Source organism: Notechis scutatus, chromosome Z (assembly GCF_049901735.1).
Source record: "Notechis scutatus isolate UNSWTSFEM ecotype Mainland chromosome Z, rNotScu1.2, whole genome shotgun sequence".
NCBI classification, from domain to species: domain Eukaryota; kingdom Metazoa; phylum Chordata; class Lepidosauria; order Squamata; family Elapidae; genus Notechis; species Notechis scutatus.
The window spans coordinates 58,703,727-58,718,358 of record NC_142025.1 but is presented as its reverse complement, the minus strand read 5'-3'; the positions used below and the strand labels follow the sequence as shown (position 1 = coordinate 58,718,358).

The 14,632-nt window shown below is 35.1% G+C and overlaps 1 protein-coding gene across 1 annotated transcript in view; it reads left to right on the top strand.

Moving 5' to 3' along the window:
* EXOSC7 (exosome component 7) overlaps positions 1–14,632 on the top strand; it is a 133,716-nt gene that overhangs the window by 95,953 nt on the left and 23,131 nt on the right. Inside the window, exons 4-5 of the mRNA XM_026678475.2 lie at positions 4,496–4,661; positions 7,401–7,471. Coding sequence (XP_026534260.1) covers positions 4,496–4,661; positions 7,401–7,471 — 237 coding nt within the window. The remainder of the gene's footprint in view (positions 1–4,495; positions 4,662–7,400; positions 7,472–14,632) is intronic.

Below are 14,632 nucleotides of genomic sequence, written 5' to 3'. Positions count from 1 at the left end.
TGCCCATCTCTGCGTATCAGCCGCCAGCAGCAGTGCAGCAGCAGGTCATTGTCCTTCTACCAGCTCCCACGCAGCAGCAGTGTCTGCCCAGCCTCCAGCCGCCATGGCCATTCCACCAGCTGGACATCCTGCACCCCCAGCAAGGCCAACACCACCACGATTTAGAGCGATGTTTGATGGAAAACCTGCAAAATTGGCTTACTTCCTCAGCAGAACTGGGCTTACATTGATCAGTATGGAGAGCATTACAAAACCGAGTGTGATCTAGTATCGGTAATTTCAGAAATCATGAATGAAGGAGATGCTTCTGACTGGATAGGCCAGCTACACAATGAGGGTGCTCCTGAATTAAATAATGCTGATGGATTTGTTGCACTATTCCGGTCCAGATTTGAAGACCCAGATCAAGCCAATGAAAATGAAGCCATGCTAAAAGTGATGAAACAAGGTAATAGACCCATAAAAGACTTAGTTTAGGACTTTAGACAGGTCACAGGAAACCTGGGGCATTGGCCTGGTAAAATCCTTCTGCACTATTTCAAAGAAGCCATTGATCAAGAAGTCAGAAAAGCCTGCAGTGTCCGAGGGATTCCAGAGCGATTACAAGACTGGTATACCTTGTCCATAGCTCTGGACAGAGAAATTCACCCACACCACAACAAGCCCTCATCTGAGAAGCCTTCGAGGAGAACTTTGGCCAGACGCCTCTTTTTTTTTCCCCAAATTTTTTTATTGATTTTTAAAAACAAACAAACAAACAAAACATAAAACATCTTTTTTGAAAGCAGCTTGATCCCGGGTTCCATCTCTTCGTACAGACACAAATTCAAGTTCATGCTCATTTTTATATACCATTCCATATCTTATTACCATTCTACATTTTCTATATAGCTTCTCCCCTCTTTTAACTTTCTTAATTTTATTTTATTTATTACATCTCAATTCAGATCATTATATTTATATTCTTTGTCTGTCCTGTTTCAGCTGTCTATTATCTTTTCTCATTAAACAAAATTTCTCCTGTAATCACTGATTGGAGTATGACGCCTTTATATCTTTCCCCTAAATTTATAACACTTAATATAATACATAACTTCCATTCGGATTCTGCTTAGTACATTCTAAAGCTACACACTATATTTTAAAAAGAGAAAAAATTATACATATATAATATAATTAAAACAACAATCCATACCAATTCAATTCTATCGTTAATATTAATATTCATGTTAAATCTTAAACATTTTACACATTATGAATCTTCAAATAGGTATCATGTTTCTATGGGAACACTTATAAACATTCCTTCCTAATTCAATTCTCTCATTTATTTCATTTCATTTGTTTTGTTCACAAAAGTTTCACTGAATTACACTGAGTATTTTATCCCACTTTTTAATCATATGTTGTTTCCAATTTTCTAACATTATTTCTAATACAAATATAACAATACAATCTTATGTAGCTTTGCAGAATTGCTTTTTCAGTTAAAATTTTACCCATTATCTCTGAATAAGTCCTGTTTCTTTACAACTTGCTCCACACCTTTATAGCTTCTCTTCCCTTCCTTCCTCCCTTGCTTCTTCTCTCTGCCCTTTTGCCCCCTGTCTCTCCACCTCCATTTCCCTCTTCTGTGTTCCCTTTCTGTTGCTTTCTAACATTATATCCACTTTTCACCTTATTTTTCCCTTTTTGGTTGTTTTTTAGGTCTTAAATTCTCCATTCTCTTTTTCCCCTTTCCCCTTTCTTCCCCAGATAAAGTTACTTGTTCATTAAAGATGGCTTTTTCTTTGTCCCAATCTTCTTGTTGCACAGTCTTTTCTTGTAGTTTCTCGTAGGTACAGATCGCCATTTCTAAGAATTGAAAAACGGAGCCAAGAGAGCCCTTCCCTTCTTGTTCCTCTTCTTTATATTTTTTAAATTCCATTTTCAGTTCATCCACAAGTGATGCCATTGTAAAAAAAATTTTAAACAACCACCCAAGTGTTTTTAATAATTCAAATATAATTTCCAGAAGTCCCAAAGTCACCAAGCAATCCAAATACACATAAGCTGTTTCTTTTAACACTTTCTTCTTTTTTCACTTTCTCTTCCTGGGGTTACTATTTAGTTACAAAGTTCCAGTTAAAATTTATCTTTTAGAAGTCTTATTAAGATTTAACTTTAGATTCTTTTGAGTTCCAGGCAGCCTCCTCCTTCCAAATCCTGCTCTTATTCTTTTCCTCTCTCTTCCCACTTACAGCAAAAAAAAAAAATTAGTATTCAGAAATCTTTATTGTCCCCTTGGGATTTAATTTTCCACTTTAATTACCTATTGATGCCAAAGCAGATTTTTCGGATTTCTCATTCATCTCTCTTTGCTGTCAACGTAAGGAAGGAGAGTGAAAAAAAACCTTTCCCTTTTCACTTTCATTCACTGCTTCCGAATCTTCTTTGGGAGCGATGTATCTTTTATAAAATTTAAATGCCAGGATACCTTAGTTGTTGCTTCTTATCCCGGTCAGCCAAAACTTTCACTTCTTAACTTCCTCCTGCACTTTCTTTTGAGTGCTTCTTTGAGGCGGCCATTTCTGACCGCCGCTCTTACCGCCTTCGGGAAAGGGAGTTTAGCCAGCTGAGGAGGAAAGATGCGGCTTTCCTCGACCCTGCTGGAATCTTCCCCCTCTTCACCACCTCTACGGGGTGGCTTAGCCCCGAAGCCAACTGGCTCGGGGCGCTCCAGCGGCGAGCCCAGGCAGAAACCGCGCATGATCACAGATTCCTGCCTGCCGCCGAAGCCCTGCAAACCGGAAGTTTTCGGCCAGACGCCTCTTAACTAAACTTGCGGATGCTGCTCCAGCTCAGCCGATGGGGATTATCAAATGCTATCATTTTTTTTAAAACAATTTTATTTGGGTTTTCACAAAACAAAAATAAAAATAAAACATCTTTCTTTAGTGAACAGCATGGTTCTAGGTTTTCACATCTCCATACAGATATAATTTCAGTTACATATTCATCTTTCATATTCAATTTCTTATCTTATCACTGAATTATATATTCTCTATTTGTTTTTACTCCCATACCTCCCTCAGGTTTATTTTATAGTTTCCTCATTCATTTCCGGATCTATTTCATTTCCTTTTTAAAGTTTCCATATCTTCACAGTCATTATACTTATACTTTTGTCTGTCCTGTTTACAATTTCACTTCATATTCTTATATCATCATTTCCCAAAGGATTCCTCCATATTTCAAATATTACAAAACAAGGTTTCCCCATGTAATTACTATTTACAATATGTCACCTACATATCTTATAATTAATTCCCTTTCAAATCCCATTAAACATTCTACTTTTAAATTGTCCCCTTAAACAATTATAACATTCATCTCCTAATAACTATATTATAACATAAATCCCTTTTCAATCAGATTCTGCATGGTACTTCCCCCTTACCTCTAAAATATTTTATATTTCAATGAAAAAAATAAAAAAGCTGAAGAAATAATTAGTCAATTCACGTTCATCCTAGAAATTGATATTAATATCCTTACAGTCCTTCTCATAATTCTTTTCAATTATGTTTTATGGATCATTAATATACATTGCCTGGCCAGTGGGACACTTCTCACTCAGACACTTTCCCTCTTTCTTCTCCCTGCTCCTCCTCCCCTTCAGACAAAAGCTGTGCTTTTCGTCTGTCCATTGCAGTGCAGCACCTGGAATTTACTTTGACAGTAACGCAGCTTGGGGGGGGTCAATCCCTGTTCATGGTGCAGTAGAGAAGGCGGAAGGCAATCCTCCACCACCAGACCAGACCAGCCTGATGGGGGTGGGGTGGGAAACTGAGCAGCACCGAAAGCTTCTGAAGGCACATCAGTTGTAGCTGTCCTGCCCCCTTCCTCGCCTCATCTCATCCCGTGGGATGAGCCTCCTACCCCCTGCTCCATCCACCAGAGGTGCCTGGATTCCATGCAGAATCCCGCCTGGCCGCAACAAGTCCCACTCATGCAAGCAATGTCAAGCTGGCCACATCCCCAGGCCATGCCTAGTCAGCTGCAACCACCCCTGCCACATGCTCCCCCCCCCCCATCTCCCCAGAGGACAACTACAATGCTTATGCAGCCCTCAATGAAATCAAGTTTGACATCCCTGCTTTATCTGTTCCCACCCACTGCATTTTTGTTCTTAATCAATCTTGGTTAACAGGTTATACATTTGCTGGTTTTCAAACATTATTCTTTATTCTGAACTTAGTAATGAAATGAATCAGTAGTTCTAGTTCATAAGAATAATTTCCATCAACATAATGGACTGAATTTAGTAACAAAGAGAAATCATTAAAGAATAGAAAATAAGATATCCAACTGAATTACTTGGAGGTAGTTAGAGAACTCTTATAGTCCATATCCTTGATTGTGGTTTATACTCTTGGTTTTATATTTAATGAATACTTAATATTCTGAACTGTGGTTTAAATTTTCTGAATTGTAATATTTTTTTTCCTTTCAGTTCAGCAAATGCCACTCCAGAATTTGAGGGACGTGGTGGTGAAGAACTTGGCACTGAGATCGCAAATACCCTTTATAGGATATTTAATAATGAGAGCAGTATCAACTTGAAAACCCTTTGTATTAATCCCAGACAGTATTGCTGGATACTTTATGTTGATGTCTTGGTAAGTAAGTTTTATGTGAATTAAATTTAAGCTCAAGAGCTTGGTTTTTTTGGAAGTCTAAATATTACCAAACTCATGCCTTTATTTTATTTATTAGATTTTTTTATCCTCCACTTATTACTTTTATATAAGTAACACAAATCAGAACAATACTCCTTCCTCCTTCTGTTTTCTCCACAACAACAACCCTGTGAGGTGAGCTGGGCTCAAAGAGAATGACTTGACCCAAAGTCATCCAACAGTTTTGAGGTATCCACCTGTTACATCTCTTTTATATTCCTCAGCTGCCTAGGGCCTCTTTTTATTCTACCATTCTTCCAGAAGTTGTGAATACTCGAACACTGAAAGTTTTTAAGAAGAGATTGGACAACCACTTGTCTGAAATGACATTTCCTACCTGAACAGGGGACTTCCAAGATCCCATCCAAATCTGTTATTCTGTTATGTTATTCTGCCACTGCATGGAGAAATTTGGTATTTCTGGTTTCTAAATGGAACTCTGAAAATAGTTTGTATATCCAATAGCTCCTGTTATGTTTATAATAATGAGGGTGATAATGAGGATGATTCATCACATGATTCGTCAACCAGATGTTTAGATTGGATTTAGCATTTTTGGCTACCTATCAAGTTCTTTCCAAGAACTTAGAACAGGCAGATGTGGATGTTTGATGGTGTTAAAGATATTGTCTCAGGATGAAAGCTGTTCTGAATAAAGCCATTTTAGCAATTGATTGATGACAAATTTGTCAATGCTGATGGTGTTCAAGTGATGCTCCAGTTGTGTTGGGTTGCATCCAAGGCATCTATTATTGTTGGTCTTTGTTTGCTTGTCATTTTATTTCTATTTACAGGTATTTGTATTTTGTTATCTTCTCCAGTTCTTTATCTTCTATTTTGCTGTCTCTAGGCTTGCCATGTTCACTAGCCAGATTTTTTTTGTCTTTCTTATCAACAATTGTTACATCTGGGAGATGTGACAGCTGCTTGTCTGTTTGAATTTTAAAGTCCCAGAGCAATTAACTTTTTCATTTTCTATTACTTTCTCTATTTTATCACGCACTAATTATTGCTTGCAGGCAAATGATATTTCTTGCACTTCTTCCAATGCAGCATTGTTGCTACTTTGTCATGCCATTGCTTGTAGTCAGTCTATGCAATCTTCTTGCACCAGGTGGTTCATTGTTTCATCAGCTCCTTGGCATAGGTGGCATTTGCTGTCGGTTGCTGTCTTCTCAATTCTGGCTTTACATGCACTGATTCTTAAGGCTTGGTCTTGTGCAGTCAGAATTAACCCTTCTGTCTCTTTCTTCAACTTTCCTGTTCTTAGCCATTGCAAAGTCTTCTTGTTATTTGCTTTGCCTGCTATTTTTTAATGTATGGGTCATGTAATTTTTTTGTCTTCCCATCCCAATAGTCGTTAAGCCTTCCTGGTATATTAGTTTCTTCACTGGTCTTCAGAAATTCTTAGAATGCTCTTTTTTCTTCTTCAACCATCTGATGTACCTGCAACATTCCACACCCATCTACTTTCTTTCGTAGGTGGAGTTTGTCTATGTCTCTGCGAGGATGAAGGGTGTGAGTCATAGTCATAATTTTTTTGGTCTTCCTATCCAGCGCTTTTAGTTCTGCTTGAGTCCAATCCACAATTCCTGCTGTGTATCTAATGACTGGAATTGCCCAGGTGTTGATTACCTTGATGGTATTTCCTCCACTGTTTGAACTTTAAGATCTTCTTCACTCTTTTGATGTATTCACATTTAATCTTTCAGTGTGAATATATTCACATTCAGATTTCAGTGTGCTTAATATTGTCAGGTATACATACATACATACATATTTGCAGTGATCATCTTTTTTGAGACTCTTGATGTTATTCTATAGGGCAGGGGTGTCAAACTCAAGGCCTGCAGTCTGGATCTGCCCTACAGGGTTCTTACATCTGGCCCAAGGGCCTGCCCTGGAAACAGCAAAGGACCGACCCACAGTGCCTCTCAAGAGGGCCACGTTTCAAACGGAGCTCTGTTTTTACTGACAGGAGACTGCAGGAGGCCCTTGTGACCAGAAACAGAGCCTCGATGAGTGATGTCGAGCTGGCCATGCCCACTCTGGCCACACCCAGCAAGCACACTAAGGTCAAACACAACCCTGATGCGGCCCTCAATGAAATTGGGTTTGACACCCCTGTTGTAGGGCATCTTGATTACTTCAGTTTTCACTATTTTTCTCAGTTTGATGGTGAGTGTGGAACAGTTGTCCAGTCATTATTATTGTTGTTGTTATTGTTGTTTAAAAAAATCAATCCAGGGAAGGAATGCATAAAATAATTAGCATTTAAGATTGAAGCCAGGAAATCTGAAGCCAGCCTTTTTCAAACTCATCTCTCAGCATTTCTACTTATAAGGCAGGGAAATATTTTCCTACCTTTCATGGTTGTTTGCATATTACAAAAAAAATTGTTTAAAGCAATTAAAGCATTCAAAATATTTTTGTTCTCATTATCACCATCATCCCTTTTCATCCAGATCAACTTTTTAAAAACTACATCTTTTAATATATTAAATAAAAATATCAAATTTTGTGGAGGTTTCTGAAATTAGTCATGCTTTACCACTTTTGTGTAACTTATACATTTACATCAGAATTATTATGAGATGATGAAATCATGGCTTTTAGAATAGAAAATTATTATTAAAATTATAACAATAATAATTAAAATCTACTTTTTCAAAATTTCAGTTATTGGAGTGTGGTGGTAACTTGTTCGACGCCATCTCAATTGCAGTGAAGGCAGCACTCTTTAATACCAGGTAAAGAACACATCTCTTCAAAGGGCAGTTTCTGGGTATTACCTGCACACTAACCATTATTAGTTTGTAGACTAACATAGGAATAAATATAGGCCTGAATACTTACATTTTTCTTGGGTTAGTTTTTTCTTGGATGGGGATTTTCCTTTTCATTGAACTGTTTGATGAAAGAGATTTGTAAAGCACATTCTGCACAAATTAGAGGGTAACTGGCAATAAGCCAGCTATATTTCTTGATCGTGGTTGCTAAACATTGATAGCATATTTTTGTTATGAAACACATATTTATTAAATTGCAGTATCAACTCTAAAATAAACATATTTTAAGAACACATGCAACATTTCCCACAAAAAAACAAAAGTTTGAAAATTCTAACCATGCCTACATGTGCAGTCCAGATACACCCACAGGGTATCAACTCCTCTACCTACTTTTTTCCTTTCTTCCCCCTTTCCTGTGATTTGGAGAACTCACCTACTGAAAAATGGCCCAGTATGGGTCATTTATATTTGTTTAGGAAGATTTATTTACTTTTTTTAAAAAATGTGTTTATTAAACATTTATTTGACATACATTTAAAACAGACAAATATACACACACACACACACACACATACACATATACACATATACATATACACATACACATACACATATATACATATACATACACATATATCTTTATCATTGACGTGATCTGCCTTGTTACAATAACTCCTTCGTTCTTTTAATGTTTTAATTTCTCTATATAGTTTATAATTAAATGCACATCTTCTGTCATTTTCATAATTTATCCAAATATCAAATATTACCTTTTCTTTAACCAATCATACCAAATGTTCCATATTTCATAATAGTCACTATCTTGTTTATTTTTTAACAATTTGGTTAGGTTATCCATCTCAGCACATTCATGTATTTTTTAAATTACCATATCCTCTGGAGGAATGAAAGACAATTTCCAGTTTTGTGCATAGATTATTCTGGCCGCAGTTATGATGTGCAAAATTAAATATTGATATTTTTTCTCCATGTTTAAATCTATCATACTTAGCAGAAAGGTTTCGGGTTCAAGTTTTAAATTTTGTTTTGTTATATTTAAAATCCAATTTCTAATATTTCTCCAAAACTTCTGAGCACATGGGCAAGTCCACCACATGTGAAAATATGTTCCTTGTGCGTAGTTACATTTCCAACAGTTGGGTGGTAGGTTGGGGAACATCTTAGCCAGTCTCGCAGGAGGTAAGTGCCAGCGATGAACCATTTTATATAGGTTTTCTTTATACGAGACTGACATGGTTAATTTGTAATTTGTTTGCCAGATGTGTTCCCACTTATCTAATTCAATACTATGACCTACGTTTTTAGCCCAAATTATCATAGATTCTGTGACTGTTTCTTCTTTTAGCTTGTAATCCAAAAGATATTTATATGTTTTACTAATTGTTTTCTTTTCCTCTCCTAGCCATACTTTATCTAATTCTTGTGGGATCATATTAAAGCCAAATTGTTCTCTATCTTTTTTATAATGGGTTTGTATTTGTGCAAAGGGCCACCATGCTATCTCCTTTCCTTGAATTTGTATTTGGTTCCTATTTTTAAGCTCTCCAGTATCATATAGTAAATCTTTATACCTAACAATATTTTCATAATCCAATAGATTTGGATATGTGACTGCTTCCAATGTAGATAGCCACAATGGAACCTTTGGGTAGTGGTTTTTTTTAATCTTTCCCCTGATATTGAACAACACATTTCTTTTTGGAAATATGAATGTTGTTTAGATTTTCCATCCCACATGAAGGCGTGCCAGCCAAGTTGGAGATCAAAACCTTCTAATACTAATAACCTTCTATTTTCTAATTTAACCCAATCCTTAAGTCAGTTTACTATAGCAGCATCATAATATAATTCAAAATCTGGAAGGCCAAATTCTCCTTTTTCTTGGCATCCTGTAATAGTTTATGTTTCACTCTGGGTTTTTTCCTCTGCCATATAAATTTAGATATACGTTTGTTTAATTCTACAGAAAAGTTCTTTTCCAACTTGACTGGCACTGTCTGAAACAGGAACAACAGTTTTGGCAAAATATTCATTTTACTTTCGAAATACGTCCCAATAACGATAACTGCAGTTTGGCCCAATTATCTAAATCTTTAACTATTTGCATTATTAGCTTATCATAGTTATCTTTTTTAATCGACGAACATCTAAAAGTCAACCAGATCCCTAGGTATTTTACTTTATTTACCACCTGCATACCTAATTTATTTGCTAGTTCTTCCTTCTGCTCCTTTGTACAGTTTTTTGTTAACACTTTTGTTTTTTCTTTGTTAATTTTTAACCCTGCCACCTTTCCATATTCTTCTATTTCTCTTAGTAGTATAAGGCTTGTTTCTAAGGGCTCTTCTAATATAAATCGGTGAATGCCTGGAGTTTATATTCCTCTTTTTTAATTTTTAGTCCTCTAATCTCTTGATTTTGCCTAATTTGTGCTAAGAGAGTCTCTTCTGCCAATAGATACAGTAGAGGAGCTAGGGGGCAGCCTTGTCTTACTCCCTTATTTATCTTTATGATATCTGTATTTTCCCATTTATTAATATTTTTGCGGTTTGCATGTTATAAATTGTCTTAATAAATCCTATAAAATTTTCATCAAATTTCATGCCTATCAGTTGTTTAATAAGGAAGTTCCAATTCAGGTTGTCAAAAGCCTTCTGGGCCTAAAAATATCAATGCCATTGTCTTGGTTGAAAGTGTTCTTCATAATATTCTAATATATCCATAATGGTTCTGGTATTTGTTTTTATTTGCCTATGGGGAGGAAGCCATTCTGATCAGTGTGGATAATTCCTACTTAATACTCTCTTTAATCTTTCCGCCAGTGTTGTAGCCATTATTTTGTAATCTACATTTAAAAGTGATATTGGTCTATAGTTTTGAATTTTTGTGGGTCTGATTGTTCTTTATAAATGAAGGAAATATAAGCTTCCAACCATGATTTAGGCATGTTAGCGTTCTCCAGGGCTTCATTGTACAAGTCCACCAGTATCTCCTCTATTGTTTCTTGGAATTCTTATAGAATTCCAAAGGAATTCCATGTGGGCCAGGGGTCTATTTGCTTTCTGTGTTCCAATTGCCTTCCTAATTTCTTCTATAGATATTTTATTATTCAAATTTTGTTTCTCTTCACCAGTAATTTCGGGCAAGTTCTTTTCATTCAAATATTGATCAATAGATACTTCTGGTATTTCTTCCTGTTTATACAATTTCATAAAAAAACTCAGCAATTTCTTTCTTTTCTTGGGTCTGCGTGCATAGTTTCCCTTCCTGATCTTGGAGAGCTACGATCGTTCTCTTTTCTTTTCTTTTTTAATTTTATGGGCTAACCACCTCCCCGGCTTATTTGCATTTTCAAAATAATTTTGTTTTGCTAATTTAATTTTTGGGCCAAATCTTCCTGTACATTTAAATTTATTTTATGTTTTACCAGATCAATTTCTTTCTTAATGTTTGAATTGTTTGGGTCCTTTTGTCTACTTGTTTCCAAATCTTTCAGTTTCTCCCTCCATATGCTTTGTTGCTGTCTTTTTTCTTTATTCTTTTTAATACTATAAGCAATAGTTAGACCTCTCACATAGGCTTTGGCTGTATCCCAAAGATTCTGTAAAGAGATATGTTCTCTTTTGTTTATTTCAAAAAATTCTTTCTTTATCATTTCATTTTATCATTTCAATATATTCTTTATCTCTTAATATGGTATTGTTAAATGTCCATCTTCCAATTTTTCTCTTTCCTTTCCATTTAATTTGAATGGGATTATGGTCAGCCCATAGATTTGGCAAAATCTCGATCCTTTCAATATTCTCCATATGGTCCATCCATATCTGATCTATTCTGGACCAAGAGTGATGGGCGTTCAAAAAAAAGGTATATTGTTTTTTATTTGGATTTAATTCTCTCCACACATCTTTCAAGTTAAGTTCTCTTACCATATTATTAAAAGACAAACGGAGTATTCTCCTTTCCTTTTTTTTTTTTTTTTTGGAAGTTCTATAATCTTTATCTTTGTCTGGGACTGCATTATAGTCTCCTACAATGCATACATTAGCATACTCAAATTCTATTATCTTATGGTGAAGCCTATTATAAAAGTCTTTTTGGTTTGTATTCGGGGCATATATTGTAACTAATAACATCTTTTTCTGATTTACATTTATTTCTATAAAGAGCATTCTCCCTTCTTGATCTTTGTATATTTGTTTATGTTGCAACCAATCCTTTACATATACTACAATACCCCCCCTTTTTTTTTTTGCAAGTGCCAAGTACATTTTACCCAAATTTATATTCTTTAAGAGGTCTGATTGATTATCTGGAATATGCACTTCTTGGATACAAGTTATGTCAGCATTTTGTTTTTTAAGTTTCTCAAATATCTGTTTTCTTTTTGATGATAGATTTTAACCATCGATATTGACTGAAAATAAAGTGATTTCTCTATCAGTGTCACTGACTGTGTGAGGCATTTCTCGTTCCATTTCTTGTTCTAGGCTCTCTTTTTCTTAGTCTGTTGCCTTCCCTTTCTTCTCTAAGATTTTGGGGTTCAGAGTGTGAATCAGATTCTTTTTCTCCAGAGAGTTGTTCCTCTTGGCTTCTTGTATTTAGGTCATCTTTACTTTCTTGTTCTTCCTCGGGTCCTAGGTGTCGTTCACGAAATTCCTGTGCTTTTTCAATTGTGTCAATTTTATATTTTTTGTCCTGCCACAAAACTAAAAGCCCCTGTGGGGTGAGCCACCTAAATGGAATGCCATTTCTAATAAGCTGAGTTGATAAAAATTGGTAGTCCCTTCTCTGCTCTCTGACTCTCCTAGGTATTTGTTTCAGTGTAACCACTTCATGATCTTTGTATACAAGTGGTTCATCTCTGGTCTTACTATAGAGCAGGTCTCGTGTTTATCTTCCTCGCAAATCGAATATGAACCTCTCGGGGTAGTCTATGTCTCCTTGCATAGTGTGTATATACTCTGTAGACCTCGTCTACATCATTTTCAATTTCTAGTTTCTGTAAAGCCACCGCTATCAGATTTGTCATAATTGCATGTAAATCTTCCTTTTTGTCTTCCACCACATTTTGGAACCTAAGATGAAATGATGCCTTCACTAATTCCATATGTACCATCAAATCCCGGAGTTCGCAGTAGAGCACTTTCCAATTTTGTTCTGAATCCTCTAATTTCTTCTACACCATCTCCGTTCTTGCCTCTACTAAATTTAATTTCTGTTCATTTTTTATCACTTTTTCCTGCATCTTTCCAATCTTACTATTCAAATTTTGTATTTCATTTTTCACTTGTCCTATTTCAGTTCTCATCTCTGTTTTCATATCTTCATGGTTCCTCGCTATCAATTCGTGTGTTTTTGCCATCATTTCCTGCATCATAGTGAGCGTTGCCTGTACTGTCTGCAGGCTTTGAGCTGAACTAGTTTTTTCTGCCAGTAGCATTGCATCTATAGATCTCTGCCCCATAGGTGCAGATGTCGTTGTTGTAGTTTTCTTTCCTGATTTTACATTTTTAGTTGATGTTGTCGCCATTTTAACTATCTGTAGCAGCTCTTTCCAATCTACCATTAACTATCCCTAGTAGAGCACTATTTTCCTCTCCTTTTCAGTTCAATAGTAATATTAATACATATATTATTATATTATTAATTACCAAAATTCTATTATGGAAAATCACAATCAGCTCTTATTTCTATTTTTTCTTATTGAACTTATTCAACTATTACAATACTTAAGAGAATTCAATATTAATCAAATACAGATATATTTACTCACAAAATCAACAGTCTTATATGCTTAATTAATTAATTTAAAGCAGCCAATTCATTAAAGTAATTAAAGACTTATCTATATATAAATATCAATTTATCTATTTCTTTAAAGTTCTTAGTTATATGCTTACCTCAGAATAAAAATACCTCAATTTCTTACTATATTATTATTATTTGAAGGTCTGAGTTCTATATTTATACAACACACTTTCATTTGTCCAGTTATTTAAAAATTATTAACCAGTGTTCTTAACTCAATATTCTAACACATATATATCTATTAAGATTATGTTTTACCAATATTATTTAGTTACATCTATGATTGACCAGTTGAATGATGTCCATGGATCTCCTCCTCCTCCTCCTCCTTCTTCTTTTTGATAAATGTCCTCTTTAAATTTGCACAGTCACTTCCACCATTTCATTTCTCCTTTCTATTTTGGCTTCTTCTTCTTCTTGCTCCTTTATTCTTTTTCTCCACACAATCCTAGATGGTTGATGCCAGAAGGCCTCTTGTTCACTTGGCAGGAACAAAGACACAGAATTAATACAGTCGAAAAAGTGGGGTTATTCTACTTAGAATTTTTTAGAGGAAAGGAGGAGGAAAAAGAAAAGAAGAGTCACTAATTGAATTTCAAGAGGAGTGTAAAGCAGTAATTGAAAAGGAAAAAGAAGAAGGTGCAGTAGGCGGTGAACCCAGAGAGCAACGAGAATTAAGATCTACTAGAGCAATAAAACCCTCTTATAAAGCTTAACATGGATGAAAGGAAATTGATTACGATTAACATAAACGGACTTAATTTGGCTGCTAAAAGAAGAAAAGTATTTCATATATTAGAGAAATTAAAATTTGATGTAATTTGTTTACAAGAAGTACATATTTAAAAACAACATGAATATATATTGAAACAAAAAAAAATAGGGAAATTATTCACATCACTGACACAATCAAAAAAAGAGGTGTGGTCTTATATATTAGAGATACAATTGCGGCAGAATTAATTTATACAGATGATGACGGGAGGATTTTGATGGTGGAAATAATGGACAATAATGTTAAAACACTTTTAATTGCAATTTATGCTCCAAATGATAATCAAGAAGAATGTTACAGAAACTTACATATGAAAATAATTGAATTGGACTATGTTAATATTTATTTGATGGGAAACCTTAATGGAATAATTAAAGATCAGTTGGACTATAAAACACAAAAATCAACAAAGAAAGCTAGAAAGATATTACCAAAATCTTTCTTTTGAATGACATAAGAATTTAACTTAAAAGATGCATGGAGAGAGAGAAATGTAGAAAGTAAGCAATATA